At 51.9% G+C, this 25,649-nt stretch overlaps 2 protein-coding genes across 2 annotated transcripts in view; one reads left to right on the plus strand and one right to left on the minus strand.

The window, feature by feature from the left end:
• Positions 1 to 5,714, minus strand: NOB1 (NIN1 (RPN12) binding protein 1 homolog). Its single transcript, XM_079988549.1, has 9 exons — positions 5,368 to 5,714; positions 4,671 to 4,803; positions 4,087 to 4,220; positions 3,201 to 3,272; positions 2,569 to 2,718; positions 2,237 to 2,443; positions 1,460 to 1,557; positions 1,159 to 1,303; positions 1 to 597 (listed from the first exon to the last, which is right to left on the minus strand). Exons 1-9 carry the CDS (start codon positions 5,497 to 5,499, stop codon positions 328 to 330), a joined length of 1,341 nt encoding a protein of 446 aa, XP_079844675.1. The 5' UTR covers positions 5,500 to 5,714; the 3' UTR covers positions 1 to 327.
• Positions 5,715 to 5,892: 178 nt separating this feature from the next.
• Positions 5,893 to 25,649, plus strand: part of WWP2 (WW domain containing E3 ubiquitin protein ligase 2) — a 37,723-nt gene continuing 17,966 nt past the window's right edge. The window contains 9 exon segments of the mRNA XM_079988548.1: positions 5,893 to 5,936; positions 5,938 to 5,953; positions 9,109 to 9,172; positions 11,542 to 11,689; positions 12,245 to 12,366; positions 18,282 to 18,419; positions 19,454 to 19,550; positions 23,778 to 23,899; positions 24,929 to 25,121. Coding sequence (XP_079844674.1) covers positions 5,908 to 5,936; positions 5,938 to 5,953; positions 9,109 to 9,172; positions 11,542 to 11,689; positions 12,245 to 12,366; positions 18,282 to 18,419; positions 19,454 to 19,550; positions 23,778 to 23,899; positions 24,929 to 25,121 — 929 coding nt within the window. The 5' untranslated portion in view covers positions 5,893 to 5,907.

Consider the following 25,649-nt stretch of genomic DNA (forward strand, 5'->3'; position numbering starts at 1 on the left):
TGCAGACACCCTGGTTTATTAAAAAACAAAACAAAACATGCAGCCACCGCTGCCGAGTCTTTTGCATTAGAATGCACCCAAGACCTGAGCACAGCACATGGATTCTGCCACACGAGGGCCACTCTCACTTTCCAGATCACTTTGTCAGTCTGCCTCCCACCTTCTGCTGCTTGCCGTTTATTCACACTAGTGTCTGTTGCCTTGGAAGCAGTCAGGAAGTAGCGCCAAGGGGCCAAGTCCTGCCTTCACACAAGCTGTAGGAAACAAAAGTCTTGTCCTCCCTTCATTGACAAATGGGACAGGTGGGTGGTTGCATCTCTCCCCACCTCATCTCTTTTTCACAAATTTTTTGGAGGCTGTGTTGGGGTTCAGACGCCTCCTGCCTGCACCCAGCGCCGTATCCCGGATCTGTAGATTGGCCGCCCGGCTGTAGATGTCGTTTTCCGCAAATGGAGAAACTCCTGCAATATAATCGGGGTCAAAGACGTTTGTCTTCTGCCTGGCCTTGCGAGAGAGCCGTTGCTGGGGGAAGTGCTGGTCCTCTGTCAGGTGGGGATTGTTTGCATGCTTCCCACCCTGAGGAGCTGGGAGAGAGTACTGTGGAAAGAAAGAGGCACACAGTGAAGCCAAAAGGCCCAATGCACCCTGCCCCACATTCCTGACAGGGAAAGACACCTCACACTTGACTTTCATCCTTGTTCTATTTTTTTCCAAGTTACGGTTTTACATTTTTACCTACAGTAGTATCCAATCCACTCATGGTTGTAGCATGAGGAGTGACAGCTGCACAACAGACTCCCCCACATCTTCTCCCCCCCATAATCTGTTATGGGGTTCCCCCAACTCTTTGGAGAAAATTTGGGAAGGCGTAGGACACATGCAGGGGGAAATATTGCTACACAACCATAAATCGTTGTGCTAGTGGAACAAGTTCCTTAAAGCTACACTGGATAGCACTGGCCACACAACTTTTGCCATTGGGAGGAAATAAATAAGCCCAGAGAAGATTCTTCTGCTGGCCCCAGAAGCCATCATGGCCTGCTGCAGACTCTTACTTCTTGCCTCAGGTGCTCAGCTGGGAGCACAGGCAGCCAACAGAGAGGACAACAAGTGCGGGAAGCCCATAAGAACACTGAAGCCCAGAGCAGAGCTGCTCACCCGAAGGCCACGGGGGTTCAAGACCTTGGGATTCCGGGAAAAATGCATGTGGATGCTGCCATCATCATCCACGCTCACTGCCACCTTCTTAAGTGTCTTGTTCCCGCAGTGGGGGCAGAAGAGCCGGGTCGTTTCTGATGTGGTTCTGGAGGAAAGCAGAGAAGCCAGGTCAGCAGCCTGACAACCTTGGCAGCAGCCCATTGCCCAAGCCCAGGGGGCACCTCCTGAATACGGCTAGACACAGGCCCAGCTGTTGCCCATATGCCAGAGATTGCAGCCCAGCCACCAACTCATCACATACTTGAAGCAGCCGTGGCAGCGCAGGACGTAGCTCCGGGTGTGCCGGATCAGCATGCCATTGACTGCCAACACATGCAGGCCCATCTGCAGCAGAATGTTCTGTGGGAAAGAGACCAGAGAAGGGGAAGGGAGCCCAATCAGCACCCATGATGCTGGTGCAGGGCAAGTCCCTCTCAACAGACTTTGGATACTCCATCGGCTGGGGTCTTGGAAAGGGCTGGAGCTAAAATAAGGCAATGCTTGCTCTCCTTTTTAAAAAACACAAAATGCTTGCTCTTCTTTTGCTGCTGGGCTGACCAAGCTTCTCCAGTTGAAAGAGAGTCCCCAGTTTCCTCTCCTTCAGGTCTGCCAGGTTGCTCAACTCGGAGCACAAAGGGCTGCTTCCCCTCTCCCCTTCCTGTTTTTGTCCCACTGCCTGTTTGCCTTCAATCCACCTCCTGGAGCTTCTCCTCTCTTTCTCTCATCCCTCTGCTCTTCACCTGGCCACTTCCATTCCCTCTTCTCAGCTTCCTGCTGCCACCCAAGTCACCCCTTGCTGCTCATGAGCCACCCTTTCTGTCCCTCCTATTCTCATCATGTTCTTCCAACATAGACCATAAAACCTCTGCTAGGCCTCCAGGAAGCCTGGACTAGGCAGCTGTAGCAGGCACAAGAATGTAGCAGGAGGCTTACAGGACTAGACTGGATGCATGGAAGCAAGGACGAAAAGGTAAGCATACATCCTTCTCCCTCCCCTCAAGCCCTGGGGACCACCTGGTCTCTCACAGCCCACACTTGCCTGCATGGCAAAGTCGGTGGTGACACAGCCAACCTGCACACCAGCTGGCTCATCAGCCTGGCCCATGCCCTGTTGGATCTGCTTGATGTTGCTAGGCGTGATCCAGCCTTCCTCGTCATTGCTGTCCTCTCCACTCTGCTCCTCCTCCTCACCACTACTCTTGTTGCCTTTGGGGTCCTCCGGCACAATAACAACAGCATCCGCTTTCTGCGAAAAACAGACCAATTGGGAGAGGATCCGCTGAGCACGGAACCTTCCCAGGCTGCAGAGATGAAGGTGGTGCCTGTGTCCCAGTGAGGCAGGAAGAAAGGAAAGAATGCTAGACTTCTTACCAGCAAGTCCTGTAGGTCCTCCTCAATGCTGGGCAGAGGGTTCCTCCAGAACAGGAAGGAACCAAACTCAGAGGTTTCAGGGCCTGTGGAGTCTGCAGAGTTTCTGCTTCCCACCATGGAAGGACTCTTCTCACCTCCTGGGCACTTGGTCTAGAAGAAAAGTTGGGCAGAAGAAAAGCTGACATGTATGAATTGCCAGAAGAAACAGTCATATAGAAGCTCCAGATTGCTTACACTGACTGACAGCAATGACTCTCTGGGGTGTTTACCTGGAGATGCTGGCTGGGATTGAACCTGGGACCTTTTGCAGGCAAAGCAGGTGCTCCACCACTGAGCGATTTGCCCATCCTCCATGGCCCTCTTAGAAAAGCCGTGTGTGGCTACCTCTTCCTTTAGGCTTCTGGTAGAGGCCGAATGGTCACTGGATCCTCACACAAGCCAAGGAGGAGATGCTGCCTATCAAGGACTCCCAGCACAAGGGCTCAACTGGCACACCTGGTCATTCCCAGATTACACCCCGTGCAACCAGGAGGAGGGGAGGGACAGTGAGTCATCAAGGTGTGCTACCCTCTGCTCATACTCCTTCCATGAATAGTGGGGCAGAGTTTCAGATTGCTCACAGAGGCAATTACCTTGGAAGGTAGATGGAAGCCAGCAACGTGAACAGGTGTCTCAGGGTGCTGCTTTGTTGAGCTGAGTTTTACCTGCAAGGATCCAGGGTGGGGAGAGAAAAGAAAGTGGGATGTGGGTCAGGAAGGGCATAGTGTTGATTTTTGCAGCAGCAACCTCACAAAACCTACCATCCCAGAGTCTGATCAGCTTTTGAGCAGTAATGGCAAGAAGAATGGCATTCAAGACACAGCAGAGCATAGGACAGGATTCAGGCAGTGCATAATCAGTCTGTTTGGCATTTGCAGCAGCAGGAAACAGACATAGACAAAACATAGGTTGCTAACACATGCAGCTGGTGGCAAGAGTGTCCTGCATTCATGTGGAACTGGATTGCCCCCTCCTACTGGATAGGAAGAATATTGCAACAAGGGGCCTCCTCAATCAGCCACAGAGGGAGTTGACTTCCCTCCTCACTGGCAGAAAGAACCCTTTTCAATTGCCCTGGGAGTGCACAGATGAAAGGTAGGAGCAAATGCTGACATGAGCCAGAGGAACAAGGGCTGCAGGGTCATTTACACAGCATCTCTGTCCAAGCAAGGAAATATTATCTGGGCCCCAACTAGACAGTAATGCCTGTGTCCATCCCACCACTTGGTTCCTGGCATTATCCATCTGGTCAACACCCCCCCCCACTTCCCTAATTTCCCCTTCTCTTGTGTGTCTTGTTTTTTAAAGTGTGTAAGCCTAAGGGCAGGACCTCTCTCTGTCTGTCTTTTAATTAATGTGAGTTGTTTGGAAGAAAACATTTGCCTAAAAAGCAGGATACAAAACCAACATCATAGTAAATAAATATTTTGCTGGAAAAGGCCCCTTCAAAAGAGAAATAAGAAAAGAAGGAAGATCCACCTTCTGCTCTGGCTCTTTCTTCAAGTGAGCCACACCAACATTTTCTGCTTCCAGCTGGTAGGTCAAGGCCAGGACTTGGATGTCTGTGGCTGAAAGACTGGTGTAGTCACCCGTCTTCTTGGAAAACTCTGTCACTAGAAACAAAGGAGGATTTCAGTGTTCAAGCCCAGAGGCAAAACTAGGAAATCACAACCGGTCATGAGGAAAAAGTGCTTCTCTAATTCCAGAGGGCACCAGGAAAACACATCAAAGAGCAAGTAACAATGAAGCAATTGTAGGTGATCAACTTGATTTCTACTCCTAACCGCGTGTGTGTGTGTGTGTGTGTGTGTGTGTATCACATGTTAGCTGGGGTTATAGTCAACAAAGCCCCACCCAGAGTAGATCAATTGAAATTAATGAAAATAAGTCATGTCCATTAATCTCGATGGGTCTACCCTGAGTAGGACTAGAATTGAATACCACCCTTTGCTCTCCAGTCAAGAGCTCAAAGTTACTTACAAAAAGAAAAAGGCAAGTCACGGAAGAGGGGATGGGGTGGGAGAGGGGCAGGAAGCACAGACCACGAAATAGAGGCTACTCACCAAGCCTTACATATTCAGGAAAAGGCTGCTTGAAGTGGAGCTCATAGGGCAGCACTGCCAACCGCCTGCGGGTCTCCTTGTCTCGGATCTCAGTCACCACCTCTCGGATTGTGTAGATGTTCTTGCCAATGTCCTGCCAGTGGGGAAGACACAGCTGAGAGCTGTTGCAAGTGGGTCGGGAACCTGAGGGCTGGAAGGGGGCCGGGCCAGGGTGTGTGCGCGTGCAACTAGGTTAGGGAAGAGAGAGGCAGACCTATAGCCACACTTCTCCTGACCTACTACTCACATTCTAGGAGCAAAAGCTAATCTGGGGGTTCTGGGATGCCCACATACCGAGAAGCATAACAGGGCCACCTGCAACAAGGGAGGAGACACCAGGAGTCCCATGCAACATTCTGAGGAGCCACCTTGGCTTGGTAGGCGGGTGTGTGTGTGTCCCTTCCCAACTGCCTGAAGCTGTCAAGGGATAGGGAACAATCTCCAGGCCCACAACCCCAATCTGCCATGCGCCGTAAGGAGAGTCTCTGTCTAGCAGCTTTCTCTCTCTACTCGGGATGGCCTAATAAAAGTCTCCAGGTCCAACAAAAATCTACTTCAAAGTAAAGCATACACCTGGGCCTGTGGTCCTTTCTCGCGGGGCTCCCCAGTGGGCCACTGGCCAAGCTAGGCAGCCGTTCTCAGCCTTCTCCCACTGTACCTGAAGCGGGGCTCCACGCAGGAAAGCTCCAGCATCAGCCACGACGTGCTCCACGGGAGCCATTTTGCCCCACTTTAGACTGTGACTCCCAGGGCACTCTGGGAAGTGTAGTCTCCCCCCCCCGCTCTCCATTGTAGAGCATGCTGGGAACTGTGAGCCTCACACAGGATAGTTCGAGGAAGAAAGGCATGCTGGGAGTTGTAGTTCCCCTCTAAAACCGGCCTTTCATCCTAGACTTAAAAAAGAATAGACAGAGCATTGCATTGTTTGAAGGCGGGCTTTTAATCTAATACTTTTGATGCCGCCCACCCGCCTCCAAAGAATCCCGGAGAAATAAACTTCTACTTCCAGTCCGACAAGACCTCATAACTTGGAAAGGGAACACGTGATTTCCACTCCTGCCTCATCCCGACAACCGGAAGTCGGAGCCCCTGCAGCCACCGCTTCCTCCGCCTTTCCGCTCTAGCCGTCCTGGCTCCGTAGCCTCCCTTTCCACTTCCGAAGTATGTGTCACGTGACGTGTCACTTGTCACATGACCCATGACTACAGGAGGTGGAAGTGGGAAGAAGCTGGGAACCGTCGCCGGTAAGTCTGGAGATTTGAGGGTGGGAAGCGGGGGTTCTGGCCGTTGCTGTGATTGACACATACAGATACCCACACCCGCTTGCTTGCTTGCTTGCTTGCCTGGCTTCCTTCTCTCCAACATTTTGAAAATCAGCGGGCAGCTTTAAAAAACAAAACACTCCTGAGTTTCTCTTTTTAAAAACAAACAAACATTCGTTGTTTGTTTGTTTTTAGGGGTTGTTAGTTTCATCCCGCTTTTCAGGTTATAACAGCAACAACAACCCTCGCCCCGCGAAGCTACAGAAAAGGCGAAGGTGGCAAATAAAGGGATGAAGTAGTCAGCCAAAACCTTTAGAAACGGAAGGCCTGAGCAAACCCCAAATATTTTTGCTGTATGTGTGTGTATATAATGTCGACAGGCTTGGAAACCGCAGGCACCCTGGGTCTCCAGCCCCACTGCCTGCCTGCCTTGTCCCTTGAAAGCTTTAAAGAGGGCAGGGGTTGTCTCTCTGAGTACCTCAGCAGCTGAGCTCGTCTGTTCAGAAGGTGCCCTTAAGATACGTACTTTCTATGAGGCGGACTGCTCTACGGTGAAGAGGGCCTCAGGCCCTTTAAGGCAGACTACGTTAGCTTGCTGCCTGCCCTTCAGCAGTTTTGGACTACAACTCTCATCATCCTTAGCCAGTACAGTTGTAGTCCAAAACAACTGGAGTATACTAGGTTGGTGAGAGCAGTGTTCAAAACTCCCATTGTTTTAGGCACATTTTGTGACGGAATTTCATTAGTGTGAACAGTTTCTGAGCTCTGGGCACAGTACTGCACCAAAGATTTCAGATTAAAACTGCGGAGTGGAAGGAAAGAAGGACCTTTTTCTGCCTCCCCACTTCCAGCTACTCTCTGAAGACTGGAGAAGAGACCCTCTTAAGAATACGGGGGGGGGGGTGAGCAGGGGAAGCAACAAACAATGTGAAAAATGAACATAATATTTTAGCTGCAGTTTGTTCATTTTCAGCTTTGCATTGTTATTTTAAAAGTGTGCTGTTGTTGCACCCACAACCTAGGTTTAAGATGCCATTTAGCTCCTAGCTTCATATCTCAGTTTCTAACACTGGGTAAGAGTTGCTTGCATATGACTATGGACACCTGGACTTATTTTTTGGCAGTCACTGTAGAGTTTTCCCCAGAGAGCTGGGCTGCCATTAACCTACTCAGCTGTGGGACAAATTGCTACGTTTTGTGCCAGTGGAAGTGTCCAGACGGTCTGTATAGGGTGTGCTTTTCAGTTGTGTTGCTCTACAGTGCCTTGCTGTATGATGAGGCTACATCAAACCATTGGGTGCCCTTCCTCCTTTTCTAAGGTACCCACAGAATAGGCTTTGGCTCTACTAGGGGCACCATGACGTTCCTTGGACACATGCAAGGAGGTTCATCCACTTATTTGCTTTGCTCAGATTATAGGGAAGTTTGTATTGCTTCTTTTATTGCGTTGCTTATTGTTTGGGATTCAGCTTTTCTGTTGGAACTGCTGTTTATGTGCTCACCATACATAAGCGCAAGGATTGAGACAGGTTTGCTTCTTGAATTGGCTGACTGCTGCAGCTACTTGTAAAGATTTACTGTAGCCTAAGTGATACTGTTTAAACAAAGGTGTGTGTGTGTGTGTGTGTGTGTGTGTAAATGAATTGTGTAGATTCTTCCTGGTTGTGGCAAGGACTGCTGTGAGAAACATAGGGACTCTTTAAAGGAGCTCCAGAGAGTTCTACAAAGAAGTATGGGAGTATTTCACAAAGGAGAGACGACAGCTCTCTCTGTCATGCAGATAACAGCTGATGTAGAGACGTCATGAGGCATGTTGAGTGATTTTTGCCACTGCCTCTTGCATTGCTGTGTGTGAACAACTATTGGACTTCTTGTTTCCATCTTGCTCATTTTGTTGAAAGGAACTACCAACATTGATGTTCTCTGGGTACACTAGAACTGTACCCATATGTGGGATTGATCTAACACCATCCACCTATAATTTACCTTATGTTCTGTTTAACTGAATTTTGGGCTCATTCTCAATGCATCTGAGACCATGGAGGGAATGAAGTGAATTAGTATGTGTGTCACCTATCACCTTCACAGAGTGCTGGGTTTGAAGGAGAGTAATAAATATGCAATGATTGAATGTGTTAATGATTAGCTGACTTGGTTTGGTTCCTCCTGAGCAGCTTGCGTGGTTGCTAGACTCACACTCTGTTGTGAACCAACTCTGTCTTCCTGCTCTTGGAGATCTGTAGCTAGTGCAAATCAACAAACTCACTCTTCTGTGGGGGATAGAAAGTGAGCGAGGAAACTCATTCAGGAGGGGGTGTTCCTGCTTCTTCTTCTAACCTTACCTGCCCACTTGTCATTCAGAGACTTAAAATACAAAACTTTTTATGATCCAGAAGCTCAAGCATGAAGAAGTTCCTCCTCTTTGCTGAATGAAAAGTTCCCGTAGGGCTGCTGCTGCTGCTGCTGCTCCTCTTCATCAGAGCTTGCTGTGTGCAAACAAATGCTAGCAGTCCTTAACTGAGCTGTTCTGCACCCACTTCCTCTTTGTGTCTGTGCTCTGAAGCTCACTTCTTCCTTCTGTCTTTGCTGTCTTACTCAGTGAGGGGAATTTCCCACTCTACCCCCTGGGGCCTGGTTTTTCCGGAACTGTTGCTGGATTGGGGCTTCTGATGGTTCTCTTCAAGGAGCTCTATCTGTTCCAGAATTCAGAACTCAACAACTGGAAAAGTTCTAAGTTTGGAGGGTGCAGTTATCTGTATGGTTGGTGAGAGCAAGGTATTTCCTGTCCTGAGCCAAACGGGCAAACTTAAAGAAGCAGCAGGAAGTAGCCAAACTCCTAGCATCTCCATCAGGCCATGCTAGCTGTGGCCATGGGCATAGCCAAGGAGGCGTGGGGGGCAACTGCCCCCAAGCAATACAAATCTGAGGTTCTGTCCCCCCTAACAAAAGCCTGCCCCCTAACAAAAACCCTGGCTACGCCCATGTCTGTGGCAGATGGAAGGTGGAGCCCATAAACCAGGTTTCCTCCCATTCCCTAGTGCTGATGCTCCCAGCTCTGTGTCCAGTACCGGAACTTGGAGGAGACTCGCCCCAACTTTTCAGACAATGTGTCACCTGTTGCTCTCTTGCTTTCATAGGCATCCAGCGATGAAATGGCTTCTGTGGGGTTGCCTGGAGAGAAATCTCCACTTACTGTGAAAGGTGAGTCCTCTGGTCCAGGAGCAACTCTGTGGAGTTTGGCAGCAATCGTTGTTTCTGGTCTGCCCCTCTGTCAGCTCTGGATGTCCTTTCTCCTTGGCTAGCCTGTGAAATTCCCATCAGCTGCAAGGATTTTTAGTGTAAGCGTAGCTGCGCCGTGGGGTTGTGTTCAGTTAATTTACAAATCTCTTTCCATAAAGCATCTTAAAGGAATAACACATTAAAAAACACATATAAAAACAATCACACATATTAAAAAACAATTTCCGATGCATTAAAGATACTGACTGGTTATCAGTCAAATTCAGATCAGAATATTAGGAAGCTTATAGAACCCACAAAACAAGTGAGATTCTTCCTATGAGCCGAACAAACATTTATATTGCTTTATGGGTGCTGTTCTGAGCTATTCGGACTCACAAATAATTATGCTGAGCAAAAGCTTAAAAAAAACAGTAGGGAGCAGAGCAGTCTGGATGAGAACATTTCATGTATCCCAGGAGGTGCTAAATATTCTCTAAAATGAAGAGGAGGCTAGTTTACATTGAGATGGGTAACTTGTGGCCCTTCAGAGGTTGTTGGGTTCTCATTTCCCTCAGCACCAGCCAGTGTGGTCAGTAGTCAGGGATGGTGGGAGTTGTCATCTGAAGGGCAACAGATTCCCCCCCTTTACACTGCTTTTATTTTAAGCAGCTGCGAGTTAAGAAGAGCTCCAGAAAGCACTGTAGCCAGCATTTGGGTGGTCCCATGATAGTTCCTTGACTTGTTTGCTGTGGTCTTTCAGTCATTCCCAGTCATTCCCACTTGTCCTGTCCCCAGCGTAGGGATGACTTATTCTTTTTTAGCATGACCCAGAATTTCCTTGCCTGCGAGAAAACCCCTGCCAACAGGATGACTGTGTGACCTTCTGATCTTTTCCCTACAGCTTGCCAAGATGGCCTGAACTTTAGCAGTCCCCACTCCTAACTACTGTCAGTTCAGGGTGGGGAACAAATGGGTTCTCTCATCAGTATTTGTTTGTGTGTGTGTGTTCCCTACCGTCTAGTCATAACAGCAATGGACTTTTACCTGCTGATCCTGCAAACTTTGGATCCAGGCCAGAGAGGCATGGCTGTGTTAGGGTTACTTACTGGGTCCTTCTGCACCCTGAGAGCCACCACTGCAGGCCACCCCATCACACTGCAGGAACTCAACTAACTACAACTGCTTAAATTCATTCTACAAGGAGGAAGGCTGGAAGTTGCTTTATACTGAGTCCATATAGATTAATATTGTCCACACTGAGTGGCAGCAGCTCTCCTGGATTTCAGGCAAGGGTATCTCCCAACTCTACTGATATGTGAGTGTTTAACTCTTCACATTGCCCTCCATTCTTAAAAATGAGACCCACAGTCCTCTGGCCAGTTGTAACAGCAATGTGCCATTGGGTCATTGCTCATAAGGACTGAGAGGCAACTCTCCCCTTTCCCCCCCAGACTTGTTTTTCTGGCTAGCTGGTGCCCCCCCCCCCCATGAATGCTTTGGTTGCACCTCAAGCAGCTGCAGGGGGGGAGTGTATGATGGGCCAGACGGCAGCCTCTTGTGGCTTTTGGGTCTGGCCAGCTGCACACACTGTGCCACCAGGGGGCTCCCAACACTGGCAGTTACAGGAGCGTTTCTGCACTGCTCTGCCTTCCTCTCCTGGCTGAAATGTCAGCCCCTGGGTCTGTAGTCTGCACTCGTCAGCCTTGGCACTCTCCAGCTAGGGCTAGGCTCTGGGTCTCAAGTAAGAGACCCTCGGTAATGCCAAGGGGGCACTCTCATCTCCTTGTCCAGTGCAAGCTCCCAAGGTGGGGAGGGGAGGGGAGGAGAGTGGCTGTTTGAACCAGCAGTAGCCAAAGTGGTGGTGTTTGGCTCCAGCTCCGGTCAACCCCGGCAGCCACCATAGCCAGTGGTCAGGCATGATGGGAGTTGGAGTCCAGCAGTATCTGGAGGGCACTACATTGAGCTGCCCATATTCTAGCCTTTGTTTGGATGGGATGGGACTTCTATCACCCTACGAGCCAGCAGGTTTCCTTCCCAGGGTTCTTTGTGGGAATCCAGGGCTCTTCATCTGTTTTCAAGTGAGGTTTCAATGTAGGCCATAGATATGCCCTTTGCCCTGCTTGTTCCTTTGGCAGTCTTGTGCTTGCATAAAGGGTGGAACCAGCAATGGAGCCTCCTGTGTAAAGTGGAGGAGTTACAAGGGCACAGTTGGGTGGCATTGCCACTCTCCCTGGCACGCAAGTAGATTTGGCTACCCCAAAATCCCTACCAGGCTAGCCTGGGGCAGGCGTCACCCACCATTCCAGCCGAGGAGCAACTACTGAACTTCCTCCACTTCCTCCCTCCAGTGGTGTCAGCAAAGCCCAAGGCACAGGGGCGCCAGGCTCGGATCACCTGCTTCGTGGAGGTGACGGCGGATGGGCTCACCAGCGAGACCAAGAAAACAGCAAAGCGGATCGGGAGCTCAGAGCTGCTCTGGAACGAGAATCTTGTGGTGTAAGAATTTGGGGCTCTAGGGAATTGGGGTGTGTGTGTGAAACAGAGCTGGGGCAGGCACTGGCTTTGCCCAGGTGGGTCTGCTCTAGCCCCAAGGGCTTGCCCAGGCTAGCAGCTGTGTAGGAGCAAAAGTGGTGGGATGGGCTCTGTGGCTGCAGCAGCTGCTCTTTCCATGGTGAAGCAGGAGCCCTTGCAAGGGACGCATCTGCATGTTATCAGCTGTCTTTCAAAACAAGGGAAGGCCCTTGGCTTCCCCTTGCCTGTCATCTTAAGCCTGTTTGCCGAAATGACTAGGCCTTGGAAGGCCTCTCACTGGGGCCTGGGATGACCTAGTTTGCTCTTCTTATGTTTGGGAAGCCTAATGACGGGTCGAGAGCACTCACATTCTTTTCATTTATTTCTGCAGAGCCCCCTTTTCACCTTTTAACGTTTAGTTTTGCCCCCAAATTGGCTTTTACTGAACATCCCTCATGCTTGGCGCAAGGCAAACTTGATCCCACCGCCTCACCAACCTGTCTTCTTTTGCACCCTCTTCCTCCCCCAACCCCGCTGCAGGAATGTCACCTCACAAAGCCACCTTGACGTGAAACTCTGGAGCTACCACACCCTGCGGAACGAGTTGCTGGGCACAGCCTCCATCAGTCTCCCCAGTGCACTGAAGCAGAGCAAAGGGAAAGGTATGTCCCATGGCAGAGACTCTCCACAGCCCCCTCCGCTGGCCTGTCTTCCTGTTTGGGCATCACCAGCTTTTCTGCGCCCTCTGGCAGGGGGAAATAAGGCATACCTGGTGGTGGAAATGCTCTGGCCTTGGCAGAAAACAAGGCCTCATTGTGAGCGGCTGGGAGGCCTGTCAGGCGCACAGGGCTGCTGCTGCTGGTGTGTCTGATGGAGGCCACCCCTTCACCAGCCAGGAAAGCAGAGCAGCCCGCCCAGCAACACGAGGCCCTTGGCTGTCTGCTGCCATTTGTGGTTGCTGGAGTGGCCGGTGGCGGCAGCCGCTGCTGCTGCTGCTGCTACATAAAGGCCTCTATTCAGGGGGCTCCCGGCAGGGAAAGGCTCTCTCCATCTCCTTCAGCCCAAACTGCTCCCCTGCCCCCCGCATGGCCCCCACCTCACAGAATACAGACCTCGTATTGAGAGGTGCCGGGCCTGGAGATAGCAGATGGAGGTGGGGGCAATGTCAGAGCAACAGCCCGCTACTTTTCTGGGGCAGTCTCTTCTCCCTGGGCTTAGGCCTGGTCCACTAGCTTTGAGATGTCTGGGCCTTGGTGAGCAGGCTTTGACTGGAGGTGAGTGGAGAGAGACCCCCTGCTCTGGGTCAAGAAAATGAGCGAAGGCTTACCTGCACCTTCCCTTGCATTGTCAGAGCTCCTTGTCGCACTGGTGCCTCCGAGCAAAAGGTGGCAAGGGCTTCATGGTTGCTGGAAGTGGCTTTTGTGTGCGGGGGGGGGGGGGGGGGGTTAACATTGGGGCTGCCCTTTTGGGGCCTTGTGGTGTGGTTGGAGGACAAATGTTTGAGATCCTGCCTGGCGGGCCTGAGTCGCCCTCCCGCCCTCTCCTCACCCACCTGAGCTGCTCCTCTTCCTCCTTGTGTGCCGGACACAATGCTCCTTTCATGAGGCAAGGCGTAGTTTTGGGCGGCAAATGGAAAAGGCTCCGCTCGGTACCAAAAAGGATGGAATTTTCCCTGGCGCTGGCTGTGAGGGGAGGCTTCTTAAAGCGACAGCACAGCCACTGCCGGTGAGTGTCAGAAGACCAGGCTTTCTTTCTCCCTGTGGCTCTGAGGCAAGGGCTGCTTGCTGTGGTTGTTTTCCTGTATGAATTGCATAAGAACATAGGAAAGGCTCTGCAGGATCAGGCCAGTGGCCCATCTAGTCCAGCATCCTGTTCTCGCAGTGGGTGACCAGATGCCTGTGGGAAAGCTGAGCAAAAGAGCACTCTCCTCTCTCGTGGTTTCCAGCAGCTGATATTCAGAAGTTACTGCCTCTGATGGTGAAGGCAGAACATAGTCATTATGGCTAAGAGCTGTTGATAGCATTGTCCCTCATGAATTTGTGTAACTCTCTTTTAAAGCCACCTGAGTTGTTGGCCATCACTGCCTCTTGTGGGAGTGAGTTCCATAGTTTAAAGATGTGCTGTGCAAAGGAGTAGTGTCTTTTTCTGTCCTGAATCTTCATTCCACTTCATTAGATGTGCTCAATTTCAAGTGCTATGAAAGAGGGACTTCTCTGTCCACTTTCTCCATGCCATGCATAACTCCATATTCTTCTACCATCCCTTTCTTGCCTTTTCTCTAAACCAAAAAGTCCCAAACGTTGTAACTTTTCCCCATAGGGCTGTTGCTCCATCCCTTTGATTGTTTTGCCTTTTCCAACTCTACCATATCTTTTTTGAGGAGAGGAAGTGACTCCAGGTAGAGCAGATTCACAGCTGGCACTGAGAATGGCCACTCTCACTTCTCCTTGCCATGGGTGTGAGTGTCTGCTCCCCAACAGCCTTCCATTGAGCAAGCACCCAAAGACAACACCCTCCCTTTCTCTCTGTGCTGGGCAGGAGAGAAAGGGCAGCCCTTGTGAGTGGGGGGCTGGTCTTATTGGTTTAATTTCTATCCTGCCTCATTGCTAGGGCTCTGCACCCATTTCAGGATAAGCAACGCACAGCTAATGAGAAAGCAATACCCTGAGACCTCTGCAAAACCACCTACAATGGCCACCTGATTGTACCAACAGGCATCTCAGATCCAAATGCCTTTCTCTGTGATGCTCTGGCTGGGGGTGGATACAGTCTTGAAGGCACAAGACGGGAAACTCATGTGGCTCATCTCTCAGGCACTGAGGACTGGTGGCATGTGTGGCCTCGCTTCTTCTGAGGAGCTGAGAGTGGAGGCTTCCTCCCTGCAAAGTAGCCTTGGTGAGAGGCCTACCTGAGACTGCCCAGTGAGCCTCAGGGCTGAAGAATGATTTGAACTGGCCTTGCTGGGCTGCACTGGGAGAGGAGGAAGTCACAGTTCCTTCCTGGCACTTTGCCAGCTGCCTTTAGGCCTCCTGGAGCAGATGGATGGCCACATCTGAAGTTTTCTTGGGATCTCCAGCTGGGTCAGCAGCCTTTGTGTGTCCTGAAGATCCCTGCATGTTCCTTGAGCATCTTCTGTCCTTGGCCCACGGGTGGGCTCTGTTTGCTGCACCAGAATGGCAGTGGTGGGGTGGAGAGTTCTTCCCAGCCTAGCTGTGCTCCTTGGACATCTGCTGCAGAAGCGCTCTGCCAGAACCAACGTTTTGGCCAGGCAGCCCCAGCAGTGCTACAGTAGGAGAGGCTGTTTGGGGAGATGGAGGGTGGGGTGCAAATTAGTTCAATAAGAGCCAGCCGGCTACTGCCTTGGCTGCAGCAGCTCCCAAGTCCCCCATCGGATGCATTGATTGCAGCTCCAGATTCCCACCCACCCGCAAGGGACGCTTTGTTCTCAAGCCTGTTCTGGGCACAGGTTTACAACCCGCCCCCCCCCAACCTGAAGGCTGATCCCATTTTTACTGTGTGAGTGCAGCAGCTTCCTTCGTATGTCCTCTCGCCTGCCAGCCAGGCAGGGAATGGGGCCTTCCGCCAAGGCTCTTGAAGCAGCCAGCATCTGAATCAAGGCCGGACCCAGAGCAGGGGGTGTGGCTCAAAAGAAATCTCTCTCTGTGTGTAAAAACAAATCCTCATGTGGCTGCACCAATTGAGTGTGAAAACAAGGGGCCTGGAGCCTTTCAGGCTGCAGTGTGCAAACAACACCTCCCCCCCCCCCCCCCGCCCCTACAATCATCACCCTTGTTCTCAGGTTGCATCAAGAGGTTCTTGTTTAGGGAGCCCCCCCTTCTCCCCCCCCCATGCTTTTACAGCTCCTGCAAAGGTCTGTGACTTTGCTTCTCATTCTGCCTGGCCCCAGGCAGGCATGCTGGAGCTGCAGCCACAAAGAAGTCATTCAGAAGGAAGCCAGTCCTGATTTCTGCTCCCTGCTCCACACAAAGTAGTAGCAGGATCCAAGGAGGAAGTTGTAAGGCTGGATGGATGGATGGGCTCCTCGTTGGAAAGCCAACCTCAAAGACGGCTTCACTGAACTGTGGCCAGGCCGATGCTGGGAAAGAGTTGTGTGGGCAACCATGTTTTGGGGTCCCATGTCCTGCTTTGCCCCTTCCTCTGGCTAGCCCTGTAATAGTAGCGCCTCTCCTTGCAAGCCAGCTGGCAAAGCTTGTTCTGCTGGGTGTACAAGGCTTCTTCCGGAAAGGTGCCTTGCATCTCTGCAATTGTCCTCTTTAAACCCTCGAGTGTCCTTGGCGAGCCTGGAGGGCTCTTTCCCCTTCCCTATCAGAACTCCCTTCCAAACCTTCTATTCTGGTTGACAGACTGCTAGCATGTAGGCTAAATGAAGCTACTGCTTGATGGATTTGTACCCAGTAGGGGCATGTGGAAGGTCCCAGGTTCAGCCCCTGGTGTCTACAACACCCTAGAGAACCATGACCAATCAATGTAGACAATCCTGAACTCCACAAACCAACTTTCTCTGCTTTCTTTCCCTCATCGGACAGCTTTCTCTGACCCTATTTTCCCCTATGTGTTCCTATGCACCCAACCAGAGAAGCGTTCCCCTCATTGGCTAGAGTGGTGCTTTCCCTTGGCGACTGCTTTACTGTAGGGAGCCACTGGCTGAAAGGCCCTGCCAGAGAAAAAAGAGGCCTCCCCTTCTTCCTTTCTAGAAAAAAGAGGCAGGAACTCTGGGGTTGCATCCCTTGCTTTTGCTTGGAAAGCTCTTATACCCCAAGCCTGTGCAAACTGACAAGGATTGCCTTGGCTAGAGAGCCTTTGGCCTTTGTTCGATTGGCCACCATCTTGATTTGATTTATTATATTTCTATGCTCCTTTTCATTCAAATGAATCCCAAAGTGGCTTACAAACAATAAGTAATTAGAACATGATAGAACGTATTAAACATCACAAATACAGGCTCCTTCTGTTCCCTGAGGGATCCCTGCTCCTGGTGCCCAGAAGGTGGAGGCGGAGCTCTCTCCTTCCTTTCCCCTCAGCATCGCTTCTCATCCATGTTAAGCCTTGGGCTGCCTTCCTCTTTGCTGTCTTGTTCACATCGCTCCAGGCATGTCCACCCTGGGCACTGGGGAGCCTGTCCAGCAGCTGGAACTTCCTTCCTTTTTCCTTCCCTTCCTTGCTCCTGCTCCTGCTGGCCTGACTGCTGGAAAGCGCAGGTCCTTCTCATGTCCTGGCTAGGAATTCCCTGCCAAACGGGAGTGCTGAGGCTCCAAGCGGTGCAACGGAGGTAGTGAACTGAGGAGGCTTATGTAAGGCTGGGGCGGCCCCTTCCCCAAAATGATAACAGCCCGTCCCCCCTGCACACAAGCTGGCTTTGTGTGCGGCCGCAAAGGGACCCTCAGCTGCTGCAACAGCAAGGTCCCTTTATGTGTGCCTGGGCCATGGGCCGTGGTGGAGGGGCCCGTGTGTGTTTATTTTCTTAAAGAAAGCAGAGGGAGGGGAAAGTGGTGTTCGCTGCCCTGCCTGGAGACACAGGCACCTTGTCTGCCAGGGGACAAAAGGGCTCTGTGCAGCCTGCAGCAGGAGCAGAGGGCTGCCAAGGTGGGGCAGCAGGGAGAGAAAGGGGTGAGGGCAGGCTCCCTGCATCACCAAAGGCATGCTGATGGCCCCGTGGCTGGGCCTGGCTCCTTGTGGGTCTTCCTAAGGGGAGATGGAAGGCCAAACCCTCCTGCTCCTCTGGCTCAAAACCTCCCCCTCCCTGACTCTGCTGCGCTGCACTTCACACACCAGGAGCTGCCGCTGCCACTGCGGACAGAGAGGCTGGAGCCCCGTGTGCAGCTGGTGAAAGGGAGGCCCCCAGGCAGCTCAGGTGTGAACTTTGGGGGCCTGCCCAAGGCGCCTGGCCCTCTCTCTCCAGGGGCTGAACATCAGTTGCTCTTTGTCTTCCTGCCCTGGGTGCTGGGGAGGAGGAATTCCTTCTCCCATAGAGGGGCCCAGGTCAGCTTGATGTCAGCCTCCTCTCGGGGCATTTGTGCTCCTTGCCTTCCTTTTCAGCCAGCACAAGGAGACTGAGGCTCTGAGGGCAGATTTGGGCCTAAGAAATGTGCTGGGGAGTAAGCGCAGCTGCAGCAGCAGCGGGAAAAGTGTTGGGCCTGAAGTGGGCGGCCCTGAGCCTGACTGTTCTGCTGAGCATTTCTGGGCAGAGCAGGGATGTAGGTTCAGCTCCCTCACGTTGGAAAGCCTTTAATGTCACAGAGGAGAGTTCCCTGCGCTGCTCCCTGGTTACAGAGATGGTTCTGTCATCCGGGGTGGGGAGCAAGGCACTCAGCATACGCTCCTGCCCTCCCCAACCCCCAACATTACAGTTCCCTCTGCTGAGGGGCTAAGCTCCAACTCTGCCACTGGAGGAATGGTGTGATTAAAGGGTTGGGGTGAGGCTAGCTAGGGCTGGAGGTCTAGGGAGGTCTAGGGAATGAGGCTGCCTAACTGCCCCCACTTATGGGCCTGTGTCTACCAGGGCCACTCTCCTGGTGTAATGGCTTTGCCCCCTCTTGTCACTCTCTGTACCTCACAGCGGAAAACAAGCAGCTGACCTTGAACCTACAGATGGAGAACAAAGGCTGCCTTGTCTCTGGTGGGGAGCTGACCATTTTCCTGGATGGGCCCAGTGTTGATGTGGGAAGCTTGCCTAACGGCAACGTCGTGACGGAGGGTGAGTGTGGCAGCGTGGGGTGGGGGAGCCGCCTGCCACTAGGGTCCTGGGCAGCCAGCGGGGCCTTTGATGGAGGTATGTCCTATGAAAGACAGGAGCTGAGGCAGACGGGTTCAAGCCGAAGGGGGGGGCAGGCAGGTCTGAGCCAAACCGCCCCTGTACTCTACTCCCAGCCATGTGTGGTCTGGTGGCAGGAAAGGGAAATCACTCTGTAGATGTGCAGAGGCAGTATTTACAGCAGCATCTCAGGTCCTTGAGCCCAGCTTAGAGAATGGGAGCAGGTTCTGAGGCTGGGCCCAGACTCTGAACTGAGCTCCACAGCAAATGTTGCTCTTCAGACCTTTAGTGCCTGAGTTGTCAGGCAGAATGGCGAGGAGCTCTTGTGTCCAGGGAAGTGAACCTCACCTGGCAGGCATGCAAAATGTTAATCAGGTCCTCCCATCCTGGGGAGGCCACCTCTCTTCCTTCCCAAGGTGCTGGTCTGTCTTTTCCTGCTGCCCCCCCCCCCGAAGGGACCCAGGGCTCCTTCTCACCCATCCTAGCCAAGTCTTTCCTGAAAGTGAGAGGAACTGCATTTGATGGGATGAGAGAGAAGTTGAGAGATTAAACCCAAAGATGCCACAACACCACTGGCAGATGGAGGAGGTCCACATGGGCAAAGCTGTGTTGTGGATGTTGCCCACCAGCCTCTGCTATAGTTCCTAAATCTTCAGAGGTGGCAGGAGAGCTCAGCTATCCAGTGGCCCCTGGGATCATCCATCTTTATGATTCTATGAGGACTCCCATGTTTCAACTGTCACAATAACCTGTATCATTTGCTATCGTTTGCACCCCTCCCCTCCACTCCACCTCAGCTCCAGATTACAGCTGCTTGTATATATACAAAGGCAGGCTTAGAACAAGCAGCTGCCTCAATCCTTGTCCAGCCATCCGTCCCCTTTCCCCACAGCTGACTGGCTGTTGTCAGGGATTGGCTTTTGGCCTGCCTGCCAGGGTCCTATTCTGACCAGTTCTTTGCTTCCTTGTTCCTTCAGGGTCCCAGGCAGCTGGGAGGGACCCCTGTGGTCTGGCCTCGTCACCAGAGAGCAGGCCCCAGGCCCCCAGCACCAACTGCTTTGGCAGCAGGTCCAGGTAAGGGTTCCCCTCTGCTCTGCTGTGGCATTTTGGATGGCTGCAGGTGGCCACTCTGGAGCCTCTGATGGTAAGCACACAGGGCAGTGTAAGCCATGATGGAAAGAGACAAAGAAGAGGACAGGGAGATTGGGAGGTAAGCCAGGACAGAGGCAGGAAAGAGGCCAGAAAGGCCTGGGTGGGCAGGGGGAGACTGGGGACTGCCTTGCAAGGTTTTGAGGAGTCAGGCTGGGCCATGTGCATGTGGGTCAGAGTTGGGAAGACCAGATAAGGGCTACTGCATCCCTCTGTGGCAAGAGAAGCATTTGGTAGCAGGGGAATTGCAGCTCCAGGACACTGTTGGTAGTGGGCTACATTTGGTACTCTTGCTCTCGCGCCACCCATTATCTGGTGTGTGGAAAGTGCAGGCAATCATTGAGGGGTACTTTGGCTTTAGAGAAGAGTCCCCTGGAGACTGATAGTTCTCCGTCTCCTTCCAATCAGAGCCTGCTGACCCTGGCAAAAAATGCTTGCTCTGAGCAGCTGCCCAGAAAGCAGGGCAAGGGGCTTGCCAAGGGGGCTCTGCTTGGCTCTTCCTTCCACTCTCTGGCCACAGCTGTGTCGTGTTTGTGTACTATTGCCGGTGTGGTGCTGAAATTAGCACCCCACTGGCAAGGGAACCATACTGCTTCTCCCGAGATGATGGGTGGCCAGCCAGCCAGCCGACCAGCTTCCTTCACCAGGTTCCATTCTTCCCTGCATTGTAGCACTCAGTCCCGTATCCAGGGAGGACTCTTCCTCAGTCTCCTTTTCCTCTGGCTGCTTCATTGTGCCTTCCTGGCTCTGTTTGTGCAGGGCCCCCAGAAGCCCCCGAATCCTCCACCAAAAGAAGTTTGATTCCCCTGAATAAAACATATTGGCTTCTGCAGGTGGGAAGAGCTTTCAGGGAGTTGAACTTTTGGCCTTCACCAAGCTCCTGGAACGGCCCTTCCAAACAGACACAGGCATCTTCTGCAGCCTTCATGTGGTTCTGCTCAGAAGAACTTCCTCAGAAGAGCCTGGCCGGTGGATCACCTAGTCCAGCATTCTGGCTTCCACAGTGGCCAACCAGCTGCCCCGCTGGGAAGCCAACAAGCTGGATAGGAGGGCAAGAGCACTCACAACATTCTAGGCTTCTCCTTGATGCCATAAGGTCTAGAGACTTGCTTCTTTTTAAAAAGGGCAACGGTGTAAAGAACCTTATGCCCCGAGGGGCACAGCAAATTCTTTCAGTCCTGGCCCTGTGCAGCTGTTGGATCTAATCAGGGTGCTGGACAGATTCTGGATGAGTTCTCTGGAGCAGTGAAAACCTCTGTCTGTCCCATGATTTCTCCGTTGGACACATGAATGGGCCATGAGCCTTCCTAGGCCTTATTTAGTCTCCCATGGAATGGGCAGCTCTTGCAAAGGAAAGTTCAAGCTGACCTTTGGATCACAAGACCCTTTGCAGGGATGGCTGAGTGATGGGCCAAGAGGGTCTGGAGCAACCTTGATTTGCATCCTGGTCTCTCCAGGCAGCTAGCTGCATGACCCACTCTAAGGGTTAAGCCTCTGCTTCCAGGCGAAATAAGATTATTTATTTATTTATTTATTTATCATCACTACTACTACTGACATTGCTGGTCGGAGGCAGGCAACAAGGAGTTTAGTTTTTGTACCTGGCCTGTTTCTTCATTGTTCTGCAAAATTGGGCCCTTGCAGGAAAACTTTGATGCTGGGATGCCAAATTCCCTAACGAGCAGCATTTCCCTCCCTGGATGGCTGCTTTGGGGTGAAACTGGTGTGGGTGGGATTAGAGTGGGATTTGCTTCCATAAGCAGCTGAGGAACATCTCAGGGCAATTCGCAAACAGGCTACAACAAAGGTGCCTGCTCTCTCATTTTTGTGCTGCCTCTGATCAGAGAGGTTCCAAGGTGACGTGTTTGGGGTGAGTGTGTGGTGTGTCCGTCCCCCCCCACCCCCCGATCTGTGTGTCTTGGGAAACAGTTTCTAAAGAAAGGGGAAAAGGGGATGGGAGGGGGGACCTTGGGCTCCGTTTTCAGAAACAAACACTTGTGGCTGGTGGTCCTCCCTCCCATTCTACCACCACCACCACCTTTTGCACAGATCAGAGGAATTTCTCAGCCTTGCTTTGCCCGCCTAGCTGTTCCCTGGCTGAGGAGGGCTGGCAACACCACCCTGTGACCAGGATTGATCACTCATGCCTGTTTGCAAAGTGCTTCCCTGTATTTGCACAACAGAGATGGGCCCTCTCACTGCTGGGTCCCCTCATGGGCTGCCCCTCCTCCGCTGTCTTTTTCCTGCTTCTCCTTGGGCGGGGGGACAGGGGACCTTCTCCTTGCTCTCTGCTGTCCTTGGTGTCTCCTTCCCCATTGTGCCCCCTTCCCCTTGCTACTTCCCTGAGTCCTTCTCCCAGTGGGGTTGCTCATTCCTCCCAAGGTCAGCTTGGTGCTGGTTTCCTTTCCCCCTTATGCCCTTTGCTCCTACCCCACCCCAAACTGCACTTGGAGAGAAACCGGCAGGAGGGAGATGCTTAGACAGTGTCTTGATCAGCCAGCATATCCTGGGGATCCCTTGGTTCTGGTTGGCCACTGTGGAAACAGGATGCTGGAGTAGATGGGCCCTGTTTGACCTGATCCAGCTGCTGCAGTGCCCTTATTGTGATCTCGCCTCCTTGACTTTGAAACAGCCTGACTCTCTGGACCCCAAGCCAGAATCTCTGGAGCTTTCTCTGCATGTGTGTTGGAAGTGGGGATTAGGGCCTATTACAGGTCGTGCCTCCGCTCTCTACCCAGGATCAGCCTTCTCCCTGCCCCCTACATTCACTCTACTTATGGGGAAACTGCCCCATCGCCTGCTGTCCCCAGCCTGTTCCTTGCACTGGTGCTGCCTGCCCCCTTTTCCAGGCTCCTATTTTAAGCAGCTGCTGTTCCCCATGAGCTCTGCCATGTGACCTCCTCTGGTTTATTTCCACACGTCTATTAAAAGATGATGCCAAGTTAGGAGCCCCGTAGGAAGACAGCCTTGGCAGGACGGCTAATTTGGGCCTACACGACCTGCGCAACACAGCGGAAATGGGCAATTTGGGTTTCTAAAAAACACCCCTGGAGGTCCAGAGGTTGTTTATCCCCAGAGGGTGGGGTGGGTGAGCCATTCCTAGTGATGTCTGCGCAAGTCCTGTGCCAAAAACCTTACCACCTCGCTCTGCGCGCACTAATATGAAACTGTCCAGGATTTTGTCCTGGTTTTGCGTTGTTCTCCTAACCCTTAATATATTTCTTTAAAAAGGAAAAGAAAATTCAGACAAGCCCATGGAAGCTTAACGCAGGTCCAATAAACTTGCTCTCCACATTTTGAACATTGTATAAGAGCACTATGAAAACAGACACATGGAGAGTTTCCAGCTGAGGTGGAGGTAGTATTATAGCAGCTAGAGGATGTCAGGCTAGGATTGGAGAGACCCAGGCTCAGATTCCCACCCAGCCGTGGAGCCCCCAGAACGACCCACCTCTGCCGAATACTAGTTGCTAGGAATTGCAGGTGGGCCGAGTGTGGCTGTTGTACTTGGATCCAGCTTGCAGACTTCCCATAACAGGCATCTGGTTGGCCGCTGTTAGAACAGGATGCCGTACTAGATGGGTCATTGGCCTCATCCAGCAGGGTTCTACTTACAGTCTTAGAAATGTAAGCGTTCTTACATTCTTACAAACTTGGGCCAGTCATTCTCTTTTTCAGCCTCACCTACCTCACAGGTTTGTTGTGAGGATAACATAGTATGACTTCCACACACTCCTGCTGTGTGCAGAGATGCGGAATGTCTCAAACCAGCGCAAACTCCTCTTGTCTTCTGTTTTTCTCCTGGCATGTTTCTAGTCCTTATGTCTGTTGACAGAAACCTGATGAAACCGCAAAAACCGGGGGGGGGGGGGGGCGTGTGTCAGGTCCCTGTAATGTTTGCTTACCCTCTTCCCTCCATTCCACTTGCAGTTGTGACAATTATGTAACCATAATCGCCATGATCTTGCAACTACATGTCCATGGACTCGGTTTGCATGACTGATCTGTGCTATTCTTGTGCAGGACGAGGTATGCAATGTCATGGAGAACAGGCCCAGCCATCAGCCTTCCACCCTCCTGCCTACAAAGAATATAATGATCTGTGGAAACTCAGGAGACACTCCCCTCACCTCTCGACTGTTTCTTCTGCAGGGCACACAGACATGTGGCTGGAGTGGCCAGGCAGAGCACGGCCAACAGGGAGCAAAGCCCCAGTCCCAGAGCCCAGCAGCAGCCAGCAGGCAAGACCCAGAGTGGCACAGTGAATGGCACAGGTGAGAGTGGAGAGAGAGGAGAAGGAGGAGGTGATGGTCTCTCCTCTGAAGCTGTAAGGCCAGCCCTGTGTGCCACCTCACTTGTGCTCTCCCACGTGCATTGATATAACTTTGAGGTGCTACCTGTAGATGAAAGATTATCTTCCCATGTCACTTCCCCAGTTTTACTTGACCGGCTATGCTCTACAGACAGAGGTTGCCATTGGGAAACTCTGGGCCCTTTTCAGGGTGATGGCAATGGACAGGGAATGAGACCTTGGGGTCCTAGTGGAGAGCTTGATGAAGATGTTGGCCCAGTGCGTGGTAGCTGGAATTGATACTAAAACGGCCCATGCTGTTATCAAAATCTATGATGCAACTGCATTTGGAATGCTGTGTATACTTCTGGACGCTTCACCTCTGAAAGGATATTGTAGAGCTGGAGACGGTTGGGAAAGGGGCAGCCAGAATGATCAAGGGGATGGAGGAACTCCTCTGTGAGGAAAGGTTGCAGCATTTGGGGCTGCTTAGTTTAGAGACAAAATGAGTAGAAGGTGATGCAAAAGGAGTTTCTAAAACTGCACATGGCATGGAGACATTGGGTAGAGAAAGGTTTTTCTCCCTCTCAACACAAGAACATGAGGCTACCTAATGAAGCTGGATGGTGGAATATTCAGAACAGACAGAAAGAAGGACTTCTTCACACAGCAGGCAGTTAAGCTATGGAACTTGCTTCCCCTATAGGCAGTGGTGGCCACCAACTTGGATGGCTTCAAAAGAGGATTAGACAAATTCAGGGCAGGGTTACAGCTGGCTACTAGCCCAAGTGGCTATGTTCTGCCTTCACTGTCAGAGGCAGCTGGAAACTGCAGGAGGGCAGAGTGCTCTTTTGCTCAGGTCCTGCTTGCAGGCTTCCCACAGGCATTTGGTTGGCCACTGAGAGAACAGGATGCTGGACTAGATGGGCCCTTGGCCTGATGGCTCCTGCTATGTTCTTAGGAGGCATCAGCATCCCCTCAACTCTGCCATAATTGCTCCCCTCTCTTTCAGTGAATGGTGAACCTGCCAGTTCCACCCTCGATGTCCCTGAAGATGAACAGGCTGTGCCACCTGAGGCTATGTCAGGTGCGACCTCCAGCTCTGGCACAGCTCATGACTCTCCAAGGGCAGGGGAATCTGCCCCCAGCTCAGAGGCCCAGCCTTCTCAGCCAGCAGCACAGACTCTGGAGGTGCTGCCCTCTGGGTAAGTGGTGTCCTGCTCTCTGTTTGGGCACCTTGGCTACAGCATGAATGCCCATAGCCTTAGCCAACTAGGGGGAGGTTGGGATGGGTCACCAGGGAGTTGAAACCTTTAAAAAGTATGTTTCTGAATTAGAGGCTGTTCGCTGGGAGTAGAGTTTATCCTTGCGGGAACTCCTGCTCTCTTGTCTCTTCCAAAGTTCTCTCTTTCTAAGCAGGATGGGGCCCCAGGCCTACCTCACAAGACAGTTGCAGTGATTCCTGTGATCATGTCTGTGAATCCCCTTCTGCATTTAAGAAATACGAATGCTAAGTATTATCATCCTTAGAGGAATGTTACAGTATTTTTGCAAGACCTGGAGTTCTAGGGAGGAAGGGGACTGGCTGTGACTGAGGTCCAGCTCTGAGGATGCCTGATCTGGGAGCAGTCTCTGGATTACCAGGGTTACGATTCAGTTGTGAACTCGACAGTTGTGGCTCCTCAGCTGCACCTGTTCTCCTTCCTTCCATCCTTTCTGGTCCTGCAATGTGG

The sequence above is a fragment of the Podarcis cretensis genome (assembly GCF_951804945.1).
Source record: "Podarcis cretensis genome assembly, chromosome: 8".
NCBI classification, from domain to species: domain Eukaryota; kingdom Metazoa; phylum Chordata; class Lepidosauria; order Squamata; family Lacertidae; genus Podarcis; species Podarcis cretensis.

What these genes read in the sequence shown, in the direction of transcription:
- NOB1 (XM_079988549.1), bottom strand. Translation starts at nt 5,499, where the DNA reads ATGGAGAGCGGGGGGGGGAGACTACACTTCCCAGAGTGCCCTGGGAGT. An exon ending in TCCTGAATATGTAAGGCTTG is followed by an intron (nt 4,221 to 4,670) that starts GTGAGTAGCCTC and finishes CTTTGTTTCTAG; the next exon opens with TGACAGAGTTTTCCAAGAAG. An exon ending in GCTTCCATCTACCTTCCAAG is followed by an intron (nt 2,719 to 3,200) that starts GTAATTGCCTCT and finishes CTTTTCTTCTAG; the next exon opens with ACCAAGTGCCCAGGAGGTGA.